The 19,383-nt window shown below is 43.4% G+C and overlaps 1 protein-coding gene across 3 annotated transcripts in view; it reads left to right on the top strand.

The window, feature by feature from the left end:
• Window positions 1-13,094: 13,094 nt before the first annotated feature.
• LOC106588890 (zinc finger protein 385D) overlaps window positions 13,095-19,383 on the top strand; it is a 39,340-nt gene continuing 33,051 nt past the window's right edge. For 2 of the 3 annotated variants that reach the window (XM_045709666.1, XM_045709665.1), the window contains exons 1-2: window positions 13,105-13,361; window positions 17,360-17,481. In XM_045709666.1, coding sequence (XP_045565622.1) covers window positions 13,277-13,361; window positions 17,360-17,481 — 207 coding nt within the window. In that variant the 5' untranslated portion in view covers window positions 13,105-13,276. Of the gene's footprint in view, window positions 13,362-17,359; window positions 17,482-19,383 lie in introns of all 3 variants that reach the window. The other variant, XM_045709667.1, reaches the window with a different exon arrangement.

Raw genomic sequence — 19,383 nt, 5'->3', positions numbered from 1 at the left:
AGTGTTTACTGTAAGGTTAACCATTAAGTGATTAGCATATTAGCTGTGTTTATGGTTCATCTGGTGTTACAGTTCAGCCTAGGGACAGATCAGCCTGGCTCCTTAGGATTGACAGGGAGTTTGGTAAATTTGTCCGCCTGTCTGAAATGTTCAAAGAGGCACTCTGTGACCGATCAGGTTTCAAACTGGGTCATTGGCACTGGCATAAGACTGTTACCCTGCTGAACTCTAACTCAATCCCCATTTCACAGGCAAGGTTACTTACTCATGGTTCAACTTCAGGCCAGGGAAGCTTCGTTCTATTCCGTCCTCCTCCCCTCCATACACTCCTACATATGTATGGAGAGCTGACTGGTTGTGCTAGCTCTAATCAGACATGTATTGATCAGACTGGCTGGGACGAGGGCGGAGCATTAGGTTTACAGTCAAGGAGGTCTAAATATTCTCTAGGTCTGTGGAGTGTGTGTGTGTGTGTGTGTGACTCTTCCTAAAATGTTTGTTCTTGTTCTGTGTAATTTTGGCTGGCGTTGTCTGAGTGTCCATTTGTGGATACATTTGATATATTTTTCGTAAAGGAAAAGCAAGTGGAAATTACACATTTCAGAAGCATTTTTAAACCTCAAATACAGTACAAGTTTTAAAAATTATCCTAAAACAGGGTGTTCATATTAAGATCCAACATCTGTAGAGATTACAATATATCTTCCACTATATACTGCATGGCTACATTCTACTGACCTCTACATGTGTAAGGAACATCAAAGGCTATCACTCTGTGTTGGACTATGTCATTTACAGTATACATTATATAGCCTACTCTGTGTGTGTGAGCTCCCCAGGGGTGTGTGCTCAGTCCCCTCCTGTACTCCCTGTTCACCCACGACTGCATGGCCAGGCACGACTCTAACACCATCATTAAGTTTGCAGACGACACAACAGTGGTAGGCCTGGTCACCGACAACGACGAGACAGCCTATAGGGAGGAGGTCAGAGACCTGGCCGGTGGTGCCAGAATAACAACCTATCCCTCAACGTAACCAAGACTAAGGAGATGATTGTGGACTACAGGAAAAGGAGGACCGAGCACGTCCCCATTCTCATCGATGGGGCTGTAGTGGAGCAGGTTAAGAGCTTCAAGTTCCTTGGTGTCCACATCAACAACGAACTAGAATGGTCCAAACACACCAAGACAGTCGTGAAGAGGGCATGACAAAGCCTATTCCCCCTCAGGGAACTAAAAAGATTTGGCATGGGTCCTGAGATCCTCAAAAGGTTCTACAGCTGCAACATCGAGAGCATCCTGACTGGTTGCATCACTTCCTGGTACGGCAATTGCTCGGCCTCTGACCGCAAGGCACTACAGAAGGTAGTGCGTACGGCCCAGTACATCACTGGGGCTAAACCGCCTGCCATCCAGGACCTCTACATCAGGCGGTGTCAGAGGAAGGCCCTAAAATTTGTCAAAGACCCCAGCCACCCCAGTCATAGACTGTTCTCTCTACTACCGCATGGCAAGCGGTACCGGAGTGCCAAGTCTAGGACAAAAAGGCTTCTCAACAGTTTTTACCCCCAAGCCATAAGACTCCAGAACAGGTAATCAAATGGTTACCCCGACTATTTGCATTGTGTGCCCCCCCAACCACTCTTTTTACGCTGCTGCTACTCTCTGTTTATCATATATGCATAGTCACTTTAACTATACATTCATGTACATACTACCTCAACTGGGCCGACCAACCAGTGCTCCCGCACATTGGCTAACCGGGCTATCTGCATTGTGTGCCCCCACCACCCGCCAACCCCTCTTTTACACTACTGCTACTCTCTGTTCATCATATATGCATAGTCACTTTAACCATATCTACATGTACATACAACCTCAATCAGCCTGACTAACCAGTGTCTGTATGTAGCCTCGTTACTTTTATAGCCTCGCTACTTTTTGTAGCCTGTCTTTTTACTGTTGTTTGTGGGTGTGTGTGTGTGTCAAATCAAATCAAATGCTATTGTCATAAACATATATTTAGCAGATCTTATTACGGGTGTAGCGAAATACTTTTGTATCGTGTAGCGAAATGCTTGTGTATCGTGTTTACCCACATGTAATGCACCTGTGATGTGGAGTCTCATTCCAAACATATCCCACATTTCATTGACTAACGTCATCACATAAACACATGATCCAATGGCCTGCAGATCATCATGGTGATGTTGTTGTGGTGACCAATCAGGTGGCCTGAATGATTGTTGACGTAGCATTTCAATCCTCTCGACCAGGAGATGTAGAGTGGGTCTGGATTGCTATAGGAAGTACATACAGTATATGGATGGAACCTGGAAGTGACCACTTCGAGCAGAACAGAAATCCCCAAGAATGAAAAGAAAGAAATGAGTAATGTCAGAGTCTGGACTATATATACTGAACAAAAATATAAACTTAACATGTTAATTGTTGGTCCCATGTCTCATGAGCAGAAGTAAAAGATCCCAGAAATGTTCCATACTGATAAAAAGCTTATTTCTCTCAAATTTTGTGCACAATATTATTTTCCTCCCTGTAGGTGAGTATTTCTCTTTTTGCCAAGATAATCCATCACCTGACAAGTGTGGCATATCAAGATTAAACAGCATGATCATTACACAGGTGCACCCTGTGCTGGGGACAATAAAAGGCCAATAAAATGTGCAGTTCTGTCAGACAACACAATATCATGCAATTGGCATGCTGACTGCAGGAATGTCTAATGTTGTTTTAGAGAATTTATCAGTACGACCAATCGGCCACACAACCGCAGACCACAAGTAACCACGCCAGCCCAGTACTTCCACATCTGTTTTTCACCTGCGGGATCATCTGAAATCAGCCACCCGGGCAGCTGATGAAACTAAGGAGTATTTCTGTCTGTAATAAAAGCCCTTTTGTGGTGAAAAACTCATTCTGATTGGCTGGGCCTGGCTCCCCAGTGGGTGGACCTATGCTCTCCCTGGCACACCCATGGCTGCGCCTCTGCCCAGTCATGTGAAATCCATAGATTAGCTCCTAATTAATTTATTTCAATTGACTGATTTCCTTATAAGAGCTGTAAATCAGTAAAATCATTGAAATTGTTGCATGTTGCATTTATATTTTTGTTCAGTATATACAGTACCAGTCAAAAGCTTAACAACACCTACTCATTCAAGGGTTTTTCTTTATTTTTACTATTTTCTACATTGCAGAATAATAGTGAAGACATCAAAACTATGAAATAAAACATATGGAATAATGTAGTAACCAAAAAAGTGTTAAACAAATCAAAATATATTTTATATTCTTCAAATAGCCACCCTTTGCCTTGATAACAGCTTTACATTTACATTTTAGTCATTTAGCAGACACTCTTATCCAGAGCGACTTACAGTAGTGAATGCATACATTTCACATATTTTTTCTCCCTACTGGTACACCATGGGAATCGAACCCACAACCATGGCGTTGCAAACACCATGCTCTACCAACTGAGCCACATGGGACCGCTTTGCACACTCTTGGCATTCTTGGCATTCTCTCAACCGGCTTCATGAGGTAGTCACCTGGAATGCATTTCAATTAACAGGTGTGCCTTCTTAAAAGTTAATTTGTGGAATTTCTTTCCTTCTTAATGCGTTTGAGCCAATCAGTTGTGTTGTGACAAGGTACAGGGGGTACACAGAAGATAGCCCTATTTGGTCAAATATCAAGTCCATATTATGGCAAGAACAGCTTAAATAAGCAAAGAGAAACAACAGTCCATCATTACTTTAAGACATGAAGTCCAGTCGATACAGAACATTTCAAGAACTGTGAAAGTTTCTTCAAGTGCAGTTGCAAAAACCATCAAGCGCTATGATGAAACTGACTCTCATGATGACCGCCACAGGAATGGAAGACCCAGAGTTAACTCTGCTGCAGAGGATAAGTTCATTAGAGTTACCAGCCTCGGAAATTGCAGTCCAAATAAATGCTTCACAGAGTTCAAGTAACAGACACATCTCAACATCAACTGTTCAGAAGAGACTGCGTGAATCAGGCCTTCACGGTCAAATTGCTGCAAAGAAACCACTCCTAAAGGGCACCAATAATAAGAAGAGACTTGCTTGGGCCAAGAAACACGAGCAATGGAAAATTAGACTGGTGGAAATCTGTCCTTTGGTCTGATGAGTCCAAATTTGAGTTTTTGGTTCCAACCGCTGTGTCTGTGAGACGCAGAGTAGGTGAACGGATGATCTCCGCATGTGTGGTTCCCACCGTGAAGCATGGAGGAGGAGGTGTGTGTTTTTTCTGCAGCGTTGAAGGTCCCCAAGAACACAGTGGCCTCCATCATTCCTAAATTTAAAAAGTTTAGAACCACCAAGACTCTTCCTAGAGCTGGCCTCCCGGTCAAATTGAACAATTGGGGGAGAAAGACCTTGGTCAGGGAGGTGACAAAGAACCTGATGGCCACTCTGATAGTGCTCCAGAGTTCCTCTGTGGAGATGGGAGAACCTTCCAGAAGGACAACTATCTCTGCAGCATTCCACCAATCAGGCATTTATGTTAGAGTGGCCAGATGGAAGCCACTCCTCAGTAAAAGGCACATGACAGCCTGCTGGAGTTTGCCAAAAGGCACCTTAAGGCTCTCAGACCATGAGAAACAAGATTCTCTGGTCTGATGAAACCAAGATTTTACTTTTTGGCCTGAATGCCAAGCATCACGTCTGGAGGAAACCTGGCACCATCCCTACTGTGAAGCATGGTGGCGGTGGCAGCATCATGCTGTGGGGATGTTTTTCAGCGGCAGGGACTGGGAGACTAGTCAGGATCAAGGAAAAGATGAATGGAGCAAAGTAAAGAGAGATCCTTGTTGAAACCCTGCTCTAGAGCGCTCAGGACCTCAGACTGGTGGTTCACCTTCCAACAGGACAATGACCCTAAGCACACAGCCAAGACAACGCAGAAGGGGCTTCAGGACAAGTCTCTGAATGTCCTTGAGTGGCCCAGCCAGAGCCCGGACTTGAACCCGATCGAACATCCCTGGAGAAACCTGAAAATAGCTGTGCAGGGATGCTCCCTATCCAACCTGACAGAGCTTGAGCTGATCTGCAGAGAAGAATGGGAGAAACTCCCCAAATACAGGAGCGTTCAATTGAGTTCATGAGCAGATATTTCCATCTTTGTTATTTTCTCAGTCTCTCTCTCTCTCTCTCTCTCTGCCGTTGTTCCGTGGAGCTGGACAGATACACGCTAATACATTAAGTCACTGGGAGATACTCTGGGTGTGTCCCAAATTACACCCTGTTCCCTTTAAAGTTCACTACTTTTGACCAGTGTCCATAGGAGGGCTCTGGTTAAAAGTAGTGCACTATATAGGGAATAGGGTGCCATTTGGGACATACATTCTCCGAGGGCAGTGTTTTACTGTCTGGATCGATGTATGCCTTTGGTTAGTCCTGTGATTGTCCAGTGTTTTACTGTCTGGATCGATGTATGCCTTTGGTTAGTCCTGTGATTGTCAGGTGTTTTACTGTCTGGATCGATGTATGCCTTTGGTTAGTCCTGTGATTGTCAGGTGTTTTACTGTCTGGATCGATGTATGCCTTTGGTTAGTCCTGTCCAGGGTTTTACTGTCTGGATCGATGTATGCCTTTGGTTAGTCCTGTCCAGGGTTTTACTGTCTGGATCGATGTATGCCTTTGGTTAGTCGTGTGATTGTCCAGTGTTTTACTGTCTGGATCGATGTATGCCTTTGGTTAGTCCTGTCCAGGGTTTTACTGTCTGGATCAATGTATGCCTTTGGTTAGTCGTGTGATTGTCCAGTGTTTTACTGTCTGGATCAATGTATGCCTTTGGTTAGTCGTGTGATTGTCCAGTGTTTTACTGTCTGGATCGATGTATGCCTTTGGTCAGTCCTGTGATTGTCAGGTGTTTTACTGTCTGGATCGATGTATGCCTTTGGTTAGTCCTGTGATTGTCCAGTGTTTTACTGTCTGGATCGATGTATGCCTTTGGTTAGTCCTGTGATTGTCCAGGGTTTTACTGTCTGGATCGATGTATGCCTTTGGTCAGTCCTGTCCAGGGTTTTACTGTCTGGATCGATGTATGCCTTTGGTTAGTCCTGTGATTGTCCAGTGTTTTACTGTCTGGATCGATGTATGCCTTTGGTCAGTCCTGTCCAGTGTTTTACTGTCTGGATCGATGTATGCCTTTGGTTAGTCCTGTGATTGTCCAGTGTTTTACTGTCTGGATCGATGTATGCCTTTGGTTAGTCCTGTGATTGTCCAGGGTTTTACTGTCTGGATCGATGTATGCCTTTGGTTAGTCCTGTGATTGTCCAGTGTTTTACTGTCTGGATCGATGTATGCCTTTGGTTAGTCCTGTGATTGTCCAGGGTTTTACTGTCTGGATCGATGTATGCCTTTGGTCAGTCCTGTCCAGGGTTTTACTGTCTGGATCGATGTATGCCTTTGGTTAGTCCTGTGATTGTCCAGTGTTTTACTGTCTGGATCGATGTATGCCTTTGGTCAGTCCTGTCCAGTGTTTTACTGTCTGGATCGATGTATGCCTTTGGTTAGTCCTGTGATTGTCCAGTGTTTTGCTGTCTGGATCGATGTATGCCTTTGGTTAGTCGTGTGATTGTCCAGGGTTTTACTGTCTGGATCGATGTATGCCTTTGGTCAGTCCTGTCCAGTGTTTTACTGTCTGGATCGATGTATGCCTTTGGTTAGTCCTGTGATTGTCCAGTGTTTTACTGTCTGGATCGATGTATGCCTTTGGTTAGTCGTGTGATTGTCCAGTGTTTTACTGTCTGGATCGATGTATGCCTTTGGTTAGTCCTGTGATTGTCCAGGGTTTTACTGTCTGGATCGATGTATGCCTTTGGTCAGTCCTGTCCAGTGTTTTACTGTCTGGATCGATGTATGCCTTTGGTTAGTCCTGTGATTGTCCAGGGTTTTACTGTCTGGATCAATGTATGCCTTTGGTCAGTCCTGTCCAGGGTTTTACTGTCTGGATCGATGTATGCCTTTGGTCAGTCCTGTCCAGTGTTTTACTGTCTGGATCGATGTATGCCTTTGGTTAGTCGTGTGATTGTCCAGTGTTTTACTGTCTGGATCGATGTATGCCTTTGGTCAGTCCTGTCCAGTGTTTTACTGTCTGGATCGATGTATGCCTTTGGTTAGTCCTGTGATTGTCCAGGGTTTTACTGTCTGGATCGATGTATGCCTTTGGTTAGTCCTGTCCAGTGTTTTACTGTCTGGATCGATGTATGCCTTTGGTTAGTCCTGTGATTGTCCAGTGTTTTACTGTCTGGATCGATGTATGCCTTTGGTTAGTCCTGTCCAGTGTTTTACTGTCTGGATTGATGTATGCCTTTGGTTAGTCCTGTGATTGTCAGGTGTTTTACTGTCTGGATCGATGTATGCCTTTGGTTAGTCCTGTGATTGTCAGGTGTTTTACTGTCTAGATCGATGTATGCCTTTGGTCAGTCCTGTCCAGTGTTTTACTGTCTGGATCGATGTATGCCTTTGGTTAGTCGTGTGATTGTCCAGTGTTTTACTGTCTGGATCGATGTATGCCTTTGGTCAGTCCTGTCCAAGGTTTTACTGTCTGGATCGATGTATGCCTTTGGTTAGTCCTGTGATTATCCAGGGTTTTTATTCTACAGTTGCCTTCTTGGCTAAAAGATCATCAGGGAGATGATATCTCTGTTATGGAAAATATGCTTTTGTTTTGGTATCCATTATTATTACCGTTTTTTCCAACTGCTTACACACAAAATCTTTTCATGTCACACGATTTTTGAAACTTCTCACTCAAAGTGCAAAACTACACACCAAATATCCAAAACCATAAGCTATTTCTCAGCCTTTGACTCAGTTGTCAATTGCATAAAACACTTTTTTCAAAACACTACACACAATTCTCTACCTAAAACACTAAAATCTAACAGGAAGTGACTTGCTTTCCTTTTCCAAACACAACCAATCAAAATGCTACACTTATTCACCAGGTCACACACACGCTCCTCACATGTGCAAAAACGAATTGCTTAACTGATCACTAACCAATCAGTCCTTAACTGTAGTATAGGCCTATAAATAGGTCAAAGGTCAGATTACCTGTTTTGAACAATGGATGCCAACAATGGACAGAGAGCAAGAGGAGTAGGAGGGAGAGGCAGGGGACAACAACAACAACAACAACAACAACAACAACAACGACAAATTCAAAGACGAAGAGTTGGAGTAGGAGGAAGAAGAGGACGAGGGCAAAGAAGAGAAGGAAGGAGAGCCATCTCTGATGAGATTAGGGCAACACTTGTTGATCATGTGATCAACCACGGTTTGACCATGAGAGAGGCTGGACTGAGAGTCCATCCCAACTTGAGTCGATTTACAGTGGCGTCCATAATTCGAACCTTCAGAAATGAGAACAGGTATGCAACTATCTAATGACTATTTTAGCATTACAGTAATGTACTGTAAAATACGTATAACTGCATAGTATTGCATAAACATTTGTAACTCTAAGCCATCCATTTACTGCACTGCATTGAATGAACGAGGTTGGTTATCATGCTGTACTACCTTTTTTTGTACATTGTTTACAGTTCCTATGCTGAACACATACTGTGTTTGAATTCTGTACAGAGTGGAAAGGCAAAGACATCATGGAGGACGCTTGTTTACAGATGTACAAGAGACTGCAATTATAAATATGGTTTTGGCCAACAATGCAATTAGGATTCGACAGATAAGAGAGCATATCTTGAATAATGACACCATATTTAACAACATCAATGCTGTAAGCCTGTCGACCATACAACGCATCCTCCAACGGCACCGAGTGACGATGAAACAACTTTACAAGGAGCCATTTGAGAGGAACTCTGACAGAGTCAAGAATATGCGACATTACTTTGTAGAGGTATGTATGCAACACTACTTCCAGTACTTCAGACATACCATATTTACTCATCTGTATATCCTTTTGTCTGTTAGAGTATTGGAGCTGGATGCCCATGTAATTCGCCATGAATTTATTTATGTGGATGAGGTTGGCTTCAACCTCACCAAAACCAGGCGCCGCGGGAAGAAATGTAATAGGACAGAGGGCAATTACCAATGTCCCTGGACAGCGTGGGGGTAATATAACTATGTGTGCTGCCATCACTCAAAACGGGGTCCTCCATCACAATGCCACACTGGGTCCGTACAACACCGGCCATATGCTCACTTTTCTGGATACAATTTACACAATGCTTGTCCCTGATCCAGATCAGGAGCCTGCTAGATTGTGGTTTTATGGGACAATGTTAGTTTTCACCGGGCTGTTCTGGTCCAAAACTGGTTTGCCACCCATCCACAATTTGTAGTTTTGTACCTACCCCCATATTCACCTTTTCTAAATCCCATAGAGGAATTCTTCTCAGCCTGGCGCTGGAAAGTGTATGATCGCCAACCCTATGCCCGCATGCCGCTTCTCCACGCAATGGAGGACGCATGTGGGGACATAGAGGTTGCCTCTGTCCAAGGTTGGATACGCCATGCTAGAAGATACTTCCCTCGATGTTTGGCAAGAGAAAACGTATCTTGTGATGTGGACGAAGTATTGTGGCCAGACCCAGCCCGGAGAAGAGATGAAGCGTAGCTTAGCACTGGTGACTGCCCCCCCCCCCCCCACCAATTCCTGGACTGCCCCCCCTGGGACCCCACACACACAATTGTGTTCTTTACTGTATTCTAAAGAATATACTTTTGGTTTACATATGTTTATGGTTTTGTTGTATGCTACTGTATACAACAGTAATGTTTGGCCTAATAAATATTTTCTGTTTCTACATTGCATTGGTGTTTACAGTGTACTTGTTACCCCTCTCAGCAGATTACTTTCACTGTAGAACATTGTATTGAAATGTAGATATAAGCCTATGAAAGACCAAAGAGCTTTAGATTTAGAACAGTGTTTACATGGTATATCCAAAAATGTACTATTATGAAAGCAGTGTTTGCCATTTGATGCAAATGCTTCATTCTGACATGTGTTTATGGCATTTTGAACGCAGTGTTACATTTTGAAGGAGATGTGAGGCATTTTGCATTTTGTGTGTGCAGTTTTGGGAATTGTGTGTAGAGTTTTGAAAAAAGGAGAGACAGTTTTGAAAACGTGTGTAAGCAGTTGGAAAAAACGGTAAATTGACAGATCGGCCCTTATATTTGTGACTATATTCTCATGATATGCCAAGTATATTAATGAATTAAAAATGCAGTATGTTTAAACCCAAACACTGTATTGTATTATTTGGAGTGTGGCAGATCCAATACACCATTCCATTTAAAGGCCACTCTCTTCCTGATTAATCTGTCCCAGGTGCCACGAAATGTGAAAACATGTTATTGTCCTCCCCCCAAAAAGAGGGGAGGCTGGAACAGAGAGAGGACAGGAAAGTTGAACTGGGTTCACACACCACTAAAACTCATTCTGACTGTGAGTGTAACTGTGAGAGGTGTGTGTCACGACTTCCTCCGAAGTCGGCTCCTCTCCTTGTTCGGGCGGCATTCGGCGGTCGACGTCACCGGCTTTTTAGCCATCGCCGCTCCATTTTTCATGTGTCCATTTGTTTTGTCTTGTTCTCTTCACACCTGGTTTTCATTCCCCAATCAATCTACATGTATTTACTCCTCTGTTCCCCATCATGTCTTTGTGAAAGATTGTTTGTTACATGTTGACGCGCCAGACTGGTTTATTTTTTCCGTGGTATTTCACGAAGATGTTTATTGTTAAACAATTCTTGTGATTGTTTTGCACTTTTGCCTCAAAGTGTGCGCCTGTTCACATCTCTGCTCTCCTGCACCTGACTTCACTACCAGTACCCACACACTTGACAGTGTGTGTTTGTGTGTGAAAAATAGACAGTTGTATGCGTTAGTACATGCACATGTGGTGATTCCAACACACTGCACACCTGCCCTTCCCTAGTGTGATGTTATGGTCCCACGACATGTCCTCCTGGCATATGTGGTTTCCTTCTGACACAGTGAAGCCAGGGATGCATCTAACAAATACCTGCCCCTGGAGGAATGGAGTGAGGATGTGAAAGAATTTATACACATATTTAAACACAGGCTCATCCAAAGACAACAGCCTGGGCAGCCTCCATAGACTCACAGTGGATGGAATGAATCACAATGAGGAGGCAGCGATTTCCCCCTTTTTAGGGCTGTATGTGATCACTCTTATATGCCCCATTAGATCACACCACTTCTCTGCTCTTTCTCCCTGTCTCCCTCCCTCTCCTTCTCTCTCTTTCTGTGTGTGTACGTGTCTTTAGATTAACAAGAGCACCTGGCTCAGTCACGACTTGACCAATAAAGTCAAATAGCCTACTACAGATAACAGACACACCCTGCATATGGCACCTACACCCCAATAAAGTTGTGGAAAAGGACAATAAACAACCTTGCAACAGGTACTTTCAAAATATTTATAACACAATGCATGAGCAGTGGAGTAAATCTTCACTCTCAGAGAGAGAAAGAACGCTAGAAAGGAGGTAGGTGGAGGGGAGGGAGACAGAAGCCCCGTTTACACCTGGTGCTAGCATGCGTCCCTTCTGATCTTGTCCACATTCTGATAGTGCCCACATTTTTAGACAGGTGTAGACGATTAAAAGATGCATCTTCCTGACCACCTTCGGAGGTAGTCAGAGACTCATTGTATCTGGATATCAATCAAGTGTAAACAGATCTGGATGGTCAAACCATTTAAATCATCATTATACATGCGTATTAATACACACTTGTACATGTGTAAAATAGGACAAATATAGAGAAGCATGCAGCTGCAGATTATGTGGGTTGACACCGCTTGGTCTATGAATCTCAAACGCCTGGTCTGCGAATCTCAAAGCGCAGATGGTATGTGCTCGGGCAACCCTTACTCAAGCCGTAACATAGTAGACATTTTCTTGTGTCCTTCTGTTTTGTATGATATGTTATGTTTCTGTGATATGTCTGAATTTGTAATTATCCCTCCAATTCGTATGATGTGGTTACATCCACCGATCCGTATGATATGGTTACACCCACCGATCCGTATGATATGGTTACATCCACCGATCCGTATAATATGGTTACACCCACCGATCCGTATGATATGGTTACACCCACCGATCCGTATGATATGGTTACACCCACCGATCCGTATGATATGGTTACACCCACCGATCCGTATGATATGGTTACATCCACCGATCCGTATGATATGGTTACACCCACCGATCCGTATGATATGGTTACACCCACCGATCCGTATGATATGGTTACACCCACTGATCCGTATGATATGGTTACATCCACCGATCCGTATGATATGGTTACACCCACCGATCCGTATGATATGGTTACACCCACCGATCCGTATGATATGGTTACATCCACCAATCCGTATGATATGGTTACACCCACCGATCCGTATGATATGGTTACATCCACCGATCCGTATGATATGGTTACACCCACCGATCCGTATGATATGGTTACATCCACCGATCCGTATGATATGGTTACACCCACCGATCCGTGTGATAAATTACGAATTACAATTACTATTATATGTTATGAATTTTCATACATGTTAATGCCATACATGTACATTTTTTGTGAAAAATCTATACAATCAAGCTAAACCAAACTTCAGCTGTCACCTTAATAAACTGGCTACACTAGCTATCTAGCTAGCTCTCTGTCACCATTCCACATCCTGTCTCAGCTCGCATGTCTCACAGCGTCTGTGTCCTGAGAAGGTATCTGGTGAAGCCAAACCCTATTGCAAATATAATCCACCAAATTATTATTATTATTATTATTATTATAATACCAGTCTCTAAAATCATTGACAGGTAGCACCATTGATGAAAGGCATCAATAATTGTCTTAAAATAAATACATACATATTATTATCTAAAATAATTTGGATAGCCTACATGGAGGCACCAGGAAATATGGTCAAAATGCAGACACCGTGGACGGATAAGAGACACATTTTAACAGGATGCGTAAACGGACAAACCTTGATCAGATAGTTTTTGGAATATAATGATCAGATGACAAAACCCACATGTTGGAGCAAGGTGTAAACAAGGCTAGAGAGACAGCGAGGGAGTTGAGAGGAAGGAGAGTAGCCTACTACAGCAGTGAGAGTTAAACTATTGTGGAGGAGACAAGACTCATTCCGGACCCATCGCACAACTACGCTGCGCTAGAGTCGATCTGGCTGCGGATGAGACTTGAGCGGCGGGAGCTGAATTTGCATAAAGACGGACTATTGCCTGTTGATAAATTGACGAAAACCAGGATGTATTTTGGTAAGTAGGTACTTCTACAGTAGGAAATTATCAGAATGTATTTAGGTAACCTAAATATATAGGTTACCGGAAACGGGTTATACAAATTAAAATGTATGTCCCAAGTCTAATTGATATTGTTTTTATGGCTCAGTAGCTTAAATGCGCAGATAGTTGCTTCATTTAAAATGTGTCAGGTAAAGATGCGCTCTTTGAGGCTGTGTAAAAAACATAAATAGCCTGTTGCCCATCCTGTATGTTGCCCATCCGGCAAAGTTGTTAAGTCTGCCTTTTTGTTTTGTTTTGTTTATATATTCCAAGCACTTGATGTAGCCTAATGTTGCATGACAGGTTTTACAAAATGTATTATTGTGCAATGCAGTATAGTATAGCCTAATCAAGTCCCAGTGGGCAAAACGTTAGTTGACAAATCGGTATGTTGATGTTTAAGTTGACTTAGCCTACACATTGTCCCAGAGATCGGGCACAACTCTTACCACTTTCTGTCTGAATGTCTCCATGGCCTCAAGGCAATCTGCTGGCATTTCACTGTGTTTTCATTCATGGTCTTTACTGTAGTAATGATACTCCTGTTTCCTCACCTCAGAACTCTATGTGGTGATAAAGCGTGACTGTGCTTCCTACGGTCATGCCTGATCTGCTACATAATACTGCTTCCCAAATGGTACCTTATTCTGTACATAGTGCACTGCTTTTGACCAGAGCCCTACAGGAGTGATCAATGGGATTTACTACAAATAATAGAATGCATTTGCCTCCCTGCATGTCTCTCAGTCACAGGGAATGTTATTACTATCTATATAGTTTCCATTACAAGGCTATACTCTATACACAGAGAGAGAGAGACAGAGAGAGAGACAGAGAGAGAGAGGGACTGAGAGAGAGAGAGACAGACAGTGAGAGAGAGAGAGACTGAGACAGAGAGAGAGACAAAGAGAGAGACAAAGAGAGAGACAGAGAGAGACAGATGGACTGAGAGAGAGACAGACAGCAAGACAGACAGACAGCGAGAGAGAGAGAGACTGAGACAGAGAGAGACAAAGAGAGAGACTGAGAGAGACAGACAGACAGAGAGACAGACAGCGAGAGAGAGACTGAGACAGAGAGAGACAGAGAGAGAGACAAAGAGAGATACAGAGAGAGAGACAGAGAGAGACAGAGAGAGAGAGAGAGAGGGACTGAGAGAGAGACAGACAGCAAGACAGACAGCGAGAGAGAGAGAGACTGAGACAGAGAGAGACAAAGAGAGAGACTGAGAGAGAGACAGACAGAGAGACAGACAGCGAGAGAGAGACTGAGAGAGAGACACAGTGAGAGAGAGAGAGAGACAGAGAGAAACAGAGACACACAGCGAGAGAGAGAGAGAGCAAGAGAGAGACAGAGAGCGAGGAGAGAGACAGAGAGAGAGAGAGAGAGAGAGAGAGAGAGAGAGAGAGTATTTATGTTTATTTATTTTCCCTTTTGTACTTTAACTATTTGCACACAATATTCTTTTGGAAGTTTTGTGAGTGTAATGTTTACTGTTAATTTGGATTGCTTATTTCACTTTAGTTTATTATCTACTTCACTTGCTTTGCAATGTTAACATATGTTTCCCATTCCAATAAAGCCCTTAAATTGAAATTGAATTGAATTGAATTGAGAGAGAGAGCTGTGAACTATCTGAGAGAAAAGGAAAGAAGGGCCTTCTATGCCATCAAAAGGAACATAAAATTCGACATACTAATTGTGACCGACCGCCTTGATTCGGTCTTATGTAGCAAAATATGAAATTGTGTTTTTTTACATTGGATAAAAGCAGAGACACAGAGTTACAAAATGGTATATCATACACTGCATTTGAGGAACAATGGGAAAGTAATTCTGCTTTGAAATTCGATAAACTTGTAACCTCACTTTTGAGAAAATGGCCTTTGAATATTTTGGTACTTACTGGAGAGCTCTTCTTTGTCTACACCATTCAGCATCGTTCACACCCTCTTAAGCTTTATCCCCACCCATCTCTTTAAGGGTTGATCCGAGCGTTCTGTCCTAACAACAGCAGTCAAGCACCCAAGCTAACTGGCTAACATTGGCTAGCTTGCTAGCTACTTCCAGACACAAATGAGAGAATACCCCACTCTGACCATTTTACTAGCCCTAGCAGAGCTGGTTAGGCTGTTTTTATGTTATCCAGAGCGTACACCTTTTTGCCAACGTTTACTGACACTGGCCATATTCAACAGGTGTTGAGCGTTCGTAAATTTGTCAGTTATTCTGCGCTCTGCCACACAGACGAGAATGCTCTGAAATCGGAGTAGATAGCCAGAGCGAATTCACCAGCTACTTCTATCAACAGTTGTCGCAGTGACATTCTATTGAAATGGTTACTTGCATAGTGGAGTCTTTTGTTATGATATGTAGCTAGTTAGCTATATTCAACGGGTGTTGAGCGTGTACTGTTAGCTAGCTAGCTAACAGTACACTTTAACTTACCCCGTAACACTTTAACTTGAAATGAAAACAACTTTCTGTCATAATTAGAAACGTGTAATATCTGAAAATGTAGCTAGCTAGACTATCTTACCCGTATACATCATAGATGGACTTGTCTCCTGTCACGGATGCCATGGTTGCCCTTAGTTTGAAGATGTAATCCGGAGACAGCTGTTTTCTCCATCTCTTTAGCTATCATACTCGAATGCCACTGATTTCAAAACTCGGTCTCCAGAAAGTGGAGAGCAACACTTACGCACTTCTACTAAGCATTTAGGATTACCTACACATACTGACCAGCTCAAATAGACAGAAGCGTGCTATATGGCAGACCAATCCGAACTCATCTCTCAGCATGTCCAGCCCACTTATTATCTCAGCCAATCATGGCTAGCGGGAAGGTTGCTCGCTTTTCCTGTGGTTAAACCAACTGGCTCATAATTTAACAATTGTATTGGTATTTAGAGATGGCATGCAAGTTTGTTATTAAGGGACATGAAAGTTCACATGTTCCAGAAGGCATTTCTGCCCCCCCAAAAATCACATTTTGATAAAACAAAAAAGTTTAAGTTCAAACGGCTCTCCTGTGAAGTAGTGACCACGACATACGCCTAGTCTCCTGAAACGAGTCACAAGTAGGATCTGGCTAAAAATACAATATAGAACCCATTGCCCTTTATGGGTGTGAGGTCTGGGGTCCACTCACCTACCAAGATTTCATAAAATGGGACAAACACTATTTGGCCCTAAACAGAGAGTACACAGTGGCAGAATATCTGACCACTGTGACTGACCCAAAATTAAGGAAAGCTTTGACTATGTACAGACTCAGTGAGCATAGCCTTGCTATTGAGAAAGGCAGCCGTAGGCAGACCGTGCTCTCAAGAGAAGACAGGCTATGTGCACACTGCCCACAAAATGAGGTGGAAACTGAGCTGCACTTCCTAACCTCCTGACAAATGTATGACCATATGAGAGAAACATATTTCCCTCAGATTACATCGACACACAAAGAATTTGAAAACAAATCCAATCTTGATAAACTCCCATATCTATTGGGTGAAATACCACGGTGTGCCACCACAGCAGCAAGATTTGTGACCTGTTATCACAAGAAAAGAGAGAGAGAGAGAGAAAGGGGGGGAGAGAGAGAGACAGAGACAGGAACAGAGAAAACACATGCACAGACACACACTCACACACATACACACATACACTTGTAGGGTAATCAGGTCTAATGGTTGTGCAGCAGGGTGTGCGTGGGCCTCTGATTGTTACGATTATATATTCTGGTTCTGAATCAAACTGTAATCAGGCTCTGTAGAAATGCAAAAACAAAAAAAATCCTCCATAATCAGGAACTCAGCCACACAAACAAAGCTAATCACAGAGGAGGACAGATTAATGAGTTTATGTCCTTGCGTGTGAATGTCAGTAAACCTGTGATTGACCCCCTCTCCCTCACCCTCTTTTTGTAACGAGGAAAATCTGTTTAGAATTGACTTGATCACTGCATCTCCTAGGTAACGTCTGTCAGAACACCACCATGCACTCATTGGCCCGTGGGCCCCCTGCGAGCGGTGCCCAAACCTCCATGGCGCTGAAGCCCCTCCTCCCGTTCAGCCTGTTCCCTGGCTTCAGTGAAGTGAGTAGTGGCAATCACCACCATCACCATAGTTACAATGCTGTCAATCACTATGTTGTCATCACAGAAGATTGATGCCCCTACCACCCAGAGCCATATATTTATATGTAAATATATGGCTCTGTTTCCACCTACACACTTGTGTAGATCTGAAGAGATTAGATAAGCAACAGATGGTATTACTGGTATCTCTGCTTTACCCTTCTGATAGGCCAGGTGGAAATACCCCCTAAGGGTTGATTTGGGATTGGCGCCTGTCACAATAATCCATATTGACACTGAGGTGACCTAGAGTGACTCAGCTAAGGGCCACAACCATTGACAAAGAAAGGTGGGACTCTGCAGGATGATACTCGTCTAAAGGTTTGATCATCATGTCACACTGCAGAGACTGAAATCTGGTCAAACACAGCAGTTGAGAAACTAATTTATTACAGTACATGTCAGTTAACCATCTCCCATAAAGATTAGGTTAAAATCAACATGGATAAGTAATACACTATGGGCCTCCTGAGTGGCACAGCGGTCTAAGGCACTGCATTGCAGTGCTTGAGGCGTCACTACAGACCTGGGTTTGATCCCAGGCTGTGTCACAGCCGGCCGTGACCTGGAGACCCATGAGGCGGCGCAGAATTGTTCCAGCGTAGTCCGGGTCAGGGGAGGGTTTTTCCGGCTGGGTTGTCCTTGTCCCATGGTGCTCTAGCGACTCCTTGTGGCGGGCTGGGTGCCTGCAAGCTGACTGAGGTCGCCAGTTGTACGATGTTTCCTCTGACACATTGGTGCGGCTGGCTTCCGGGTTAAGCAAGCAGTGTGTAAGGAAGCAGTGCGGCTTGGCAAGGTTTCGGAGGACGCATGGCTCTCGACCTTCGCCTTTCCCGAGTCCGTATGGGTGTTGCAGCAATGGGACAAGACTGTAACTACCAATTGGATATCACAAAATTGGGGAGTTGCAGCGATGATACAAGATCGTAGTCACGATATTGGGGAGAAAAAGGGGGTAAAATATATATATATATTTTCTGTATAAAAATTCAGCAACTCTGTGAATGGTGGTCCTCAAGAGGTTTTGACAGTTATTTGGTGGTCCTGAAGAGCTTTTTACAGTGATTTGGTGGTCTTCAATGTTGTCCACGGAACAGAAAAGGGAGCCGCTGCTCTACTCTGTTGTTTCCACACCAAGGTTCTTATTAGAACTCTCTGTCCAGGTCTTTCTATTAGAACTCTCTGTCCAGGTCTTTCTATTAGAACTCTCTGTCCAGGTCTTTCTATTAGAACTCTCTGTCCAGGTCTTTCTATTAGAACTCTCTGTCCAGGTCTTTCTATTAGAACTCTCTGTCCAGGTCTTTCTATTAGAACTCTCTGTCCAGGTCTTTCTATTAGAACTCTCTGTCCAGGTCTTTCTATTAGAACTCTCTGTCCAGGTCTTTCTATTAGAACTCTCTGTCCAGGTCTTTCTATTAGAACTCTCTGTCCGGGTCTTTCTATTAGAACTCTCTGTCCAGGTCTTTCTATTAGAACTCTCTGTCCAGGTCTTTCTATTAGAACTCTCTGTCCAGGTCTTTCTATTAGAACTCTCTGTCCGGGTCTTTCTATTAGAACTCTCTGTCCGGGTCTTTCTATTAGAACTCTCTGTCCGGGTCTTTCTATTAGAACTCTCTGTCCGGGTCTTTCTATTAGAACTCTCTGTCCAGGTCTTTCTATTAGAACTCTCTGTCCAGGTCTTTCTATTAGAACTCTCTGTCCAGGTCTTTCTATTAGAACTCTCTGTCCGGGTCTTTCTATTAGAACTCTCTGTCCGGGTCTTTCTATTAGAACTCTCTGTCCAGGTCTTTCTATTAGAACTCTCTGTCCAGGTCTTTCTATTAGAACTCTCTGTCCAGGTCTTTCTATTAGAACTCTCTG

This window comes from Salmo salar, chromosome ssa27, assembly GCF_905237065.1.
Source record: "Salmo salar chromosome ssa27, Ssal_v3.1, whole genome shotgun sequence".
In the NCBI taxonomy this organism is placed as follows: domain Eukaryota; kingdom Metazoa; phylum Chordata; class Actinopteri; order Salmoniformes; family Salmonidae; genus Salmo; species Salmo salar.
The sequence above is the reverse complement of the archived record's forward strand: the minus strand, read 5'-3'. Positions and strand labels throughout refer to the sequence as shown.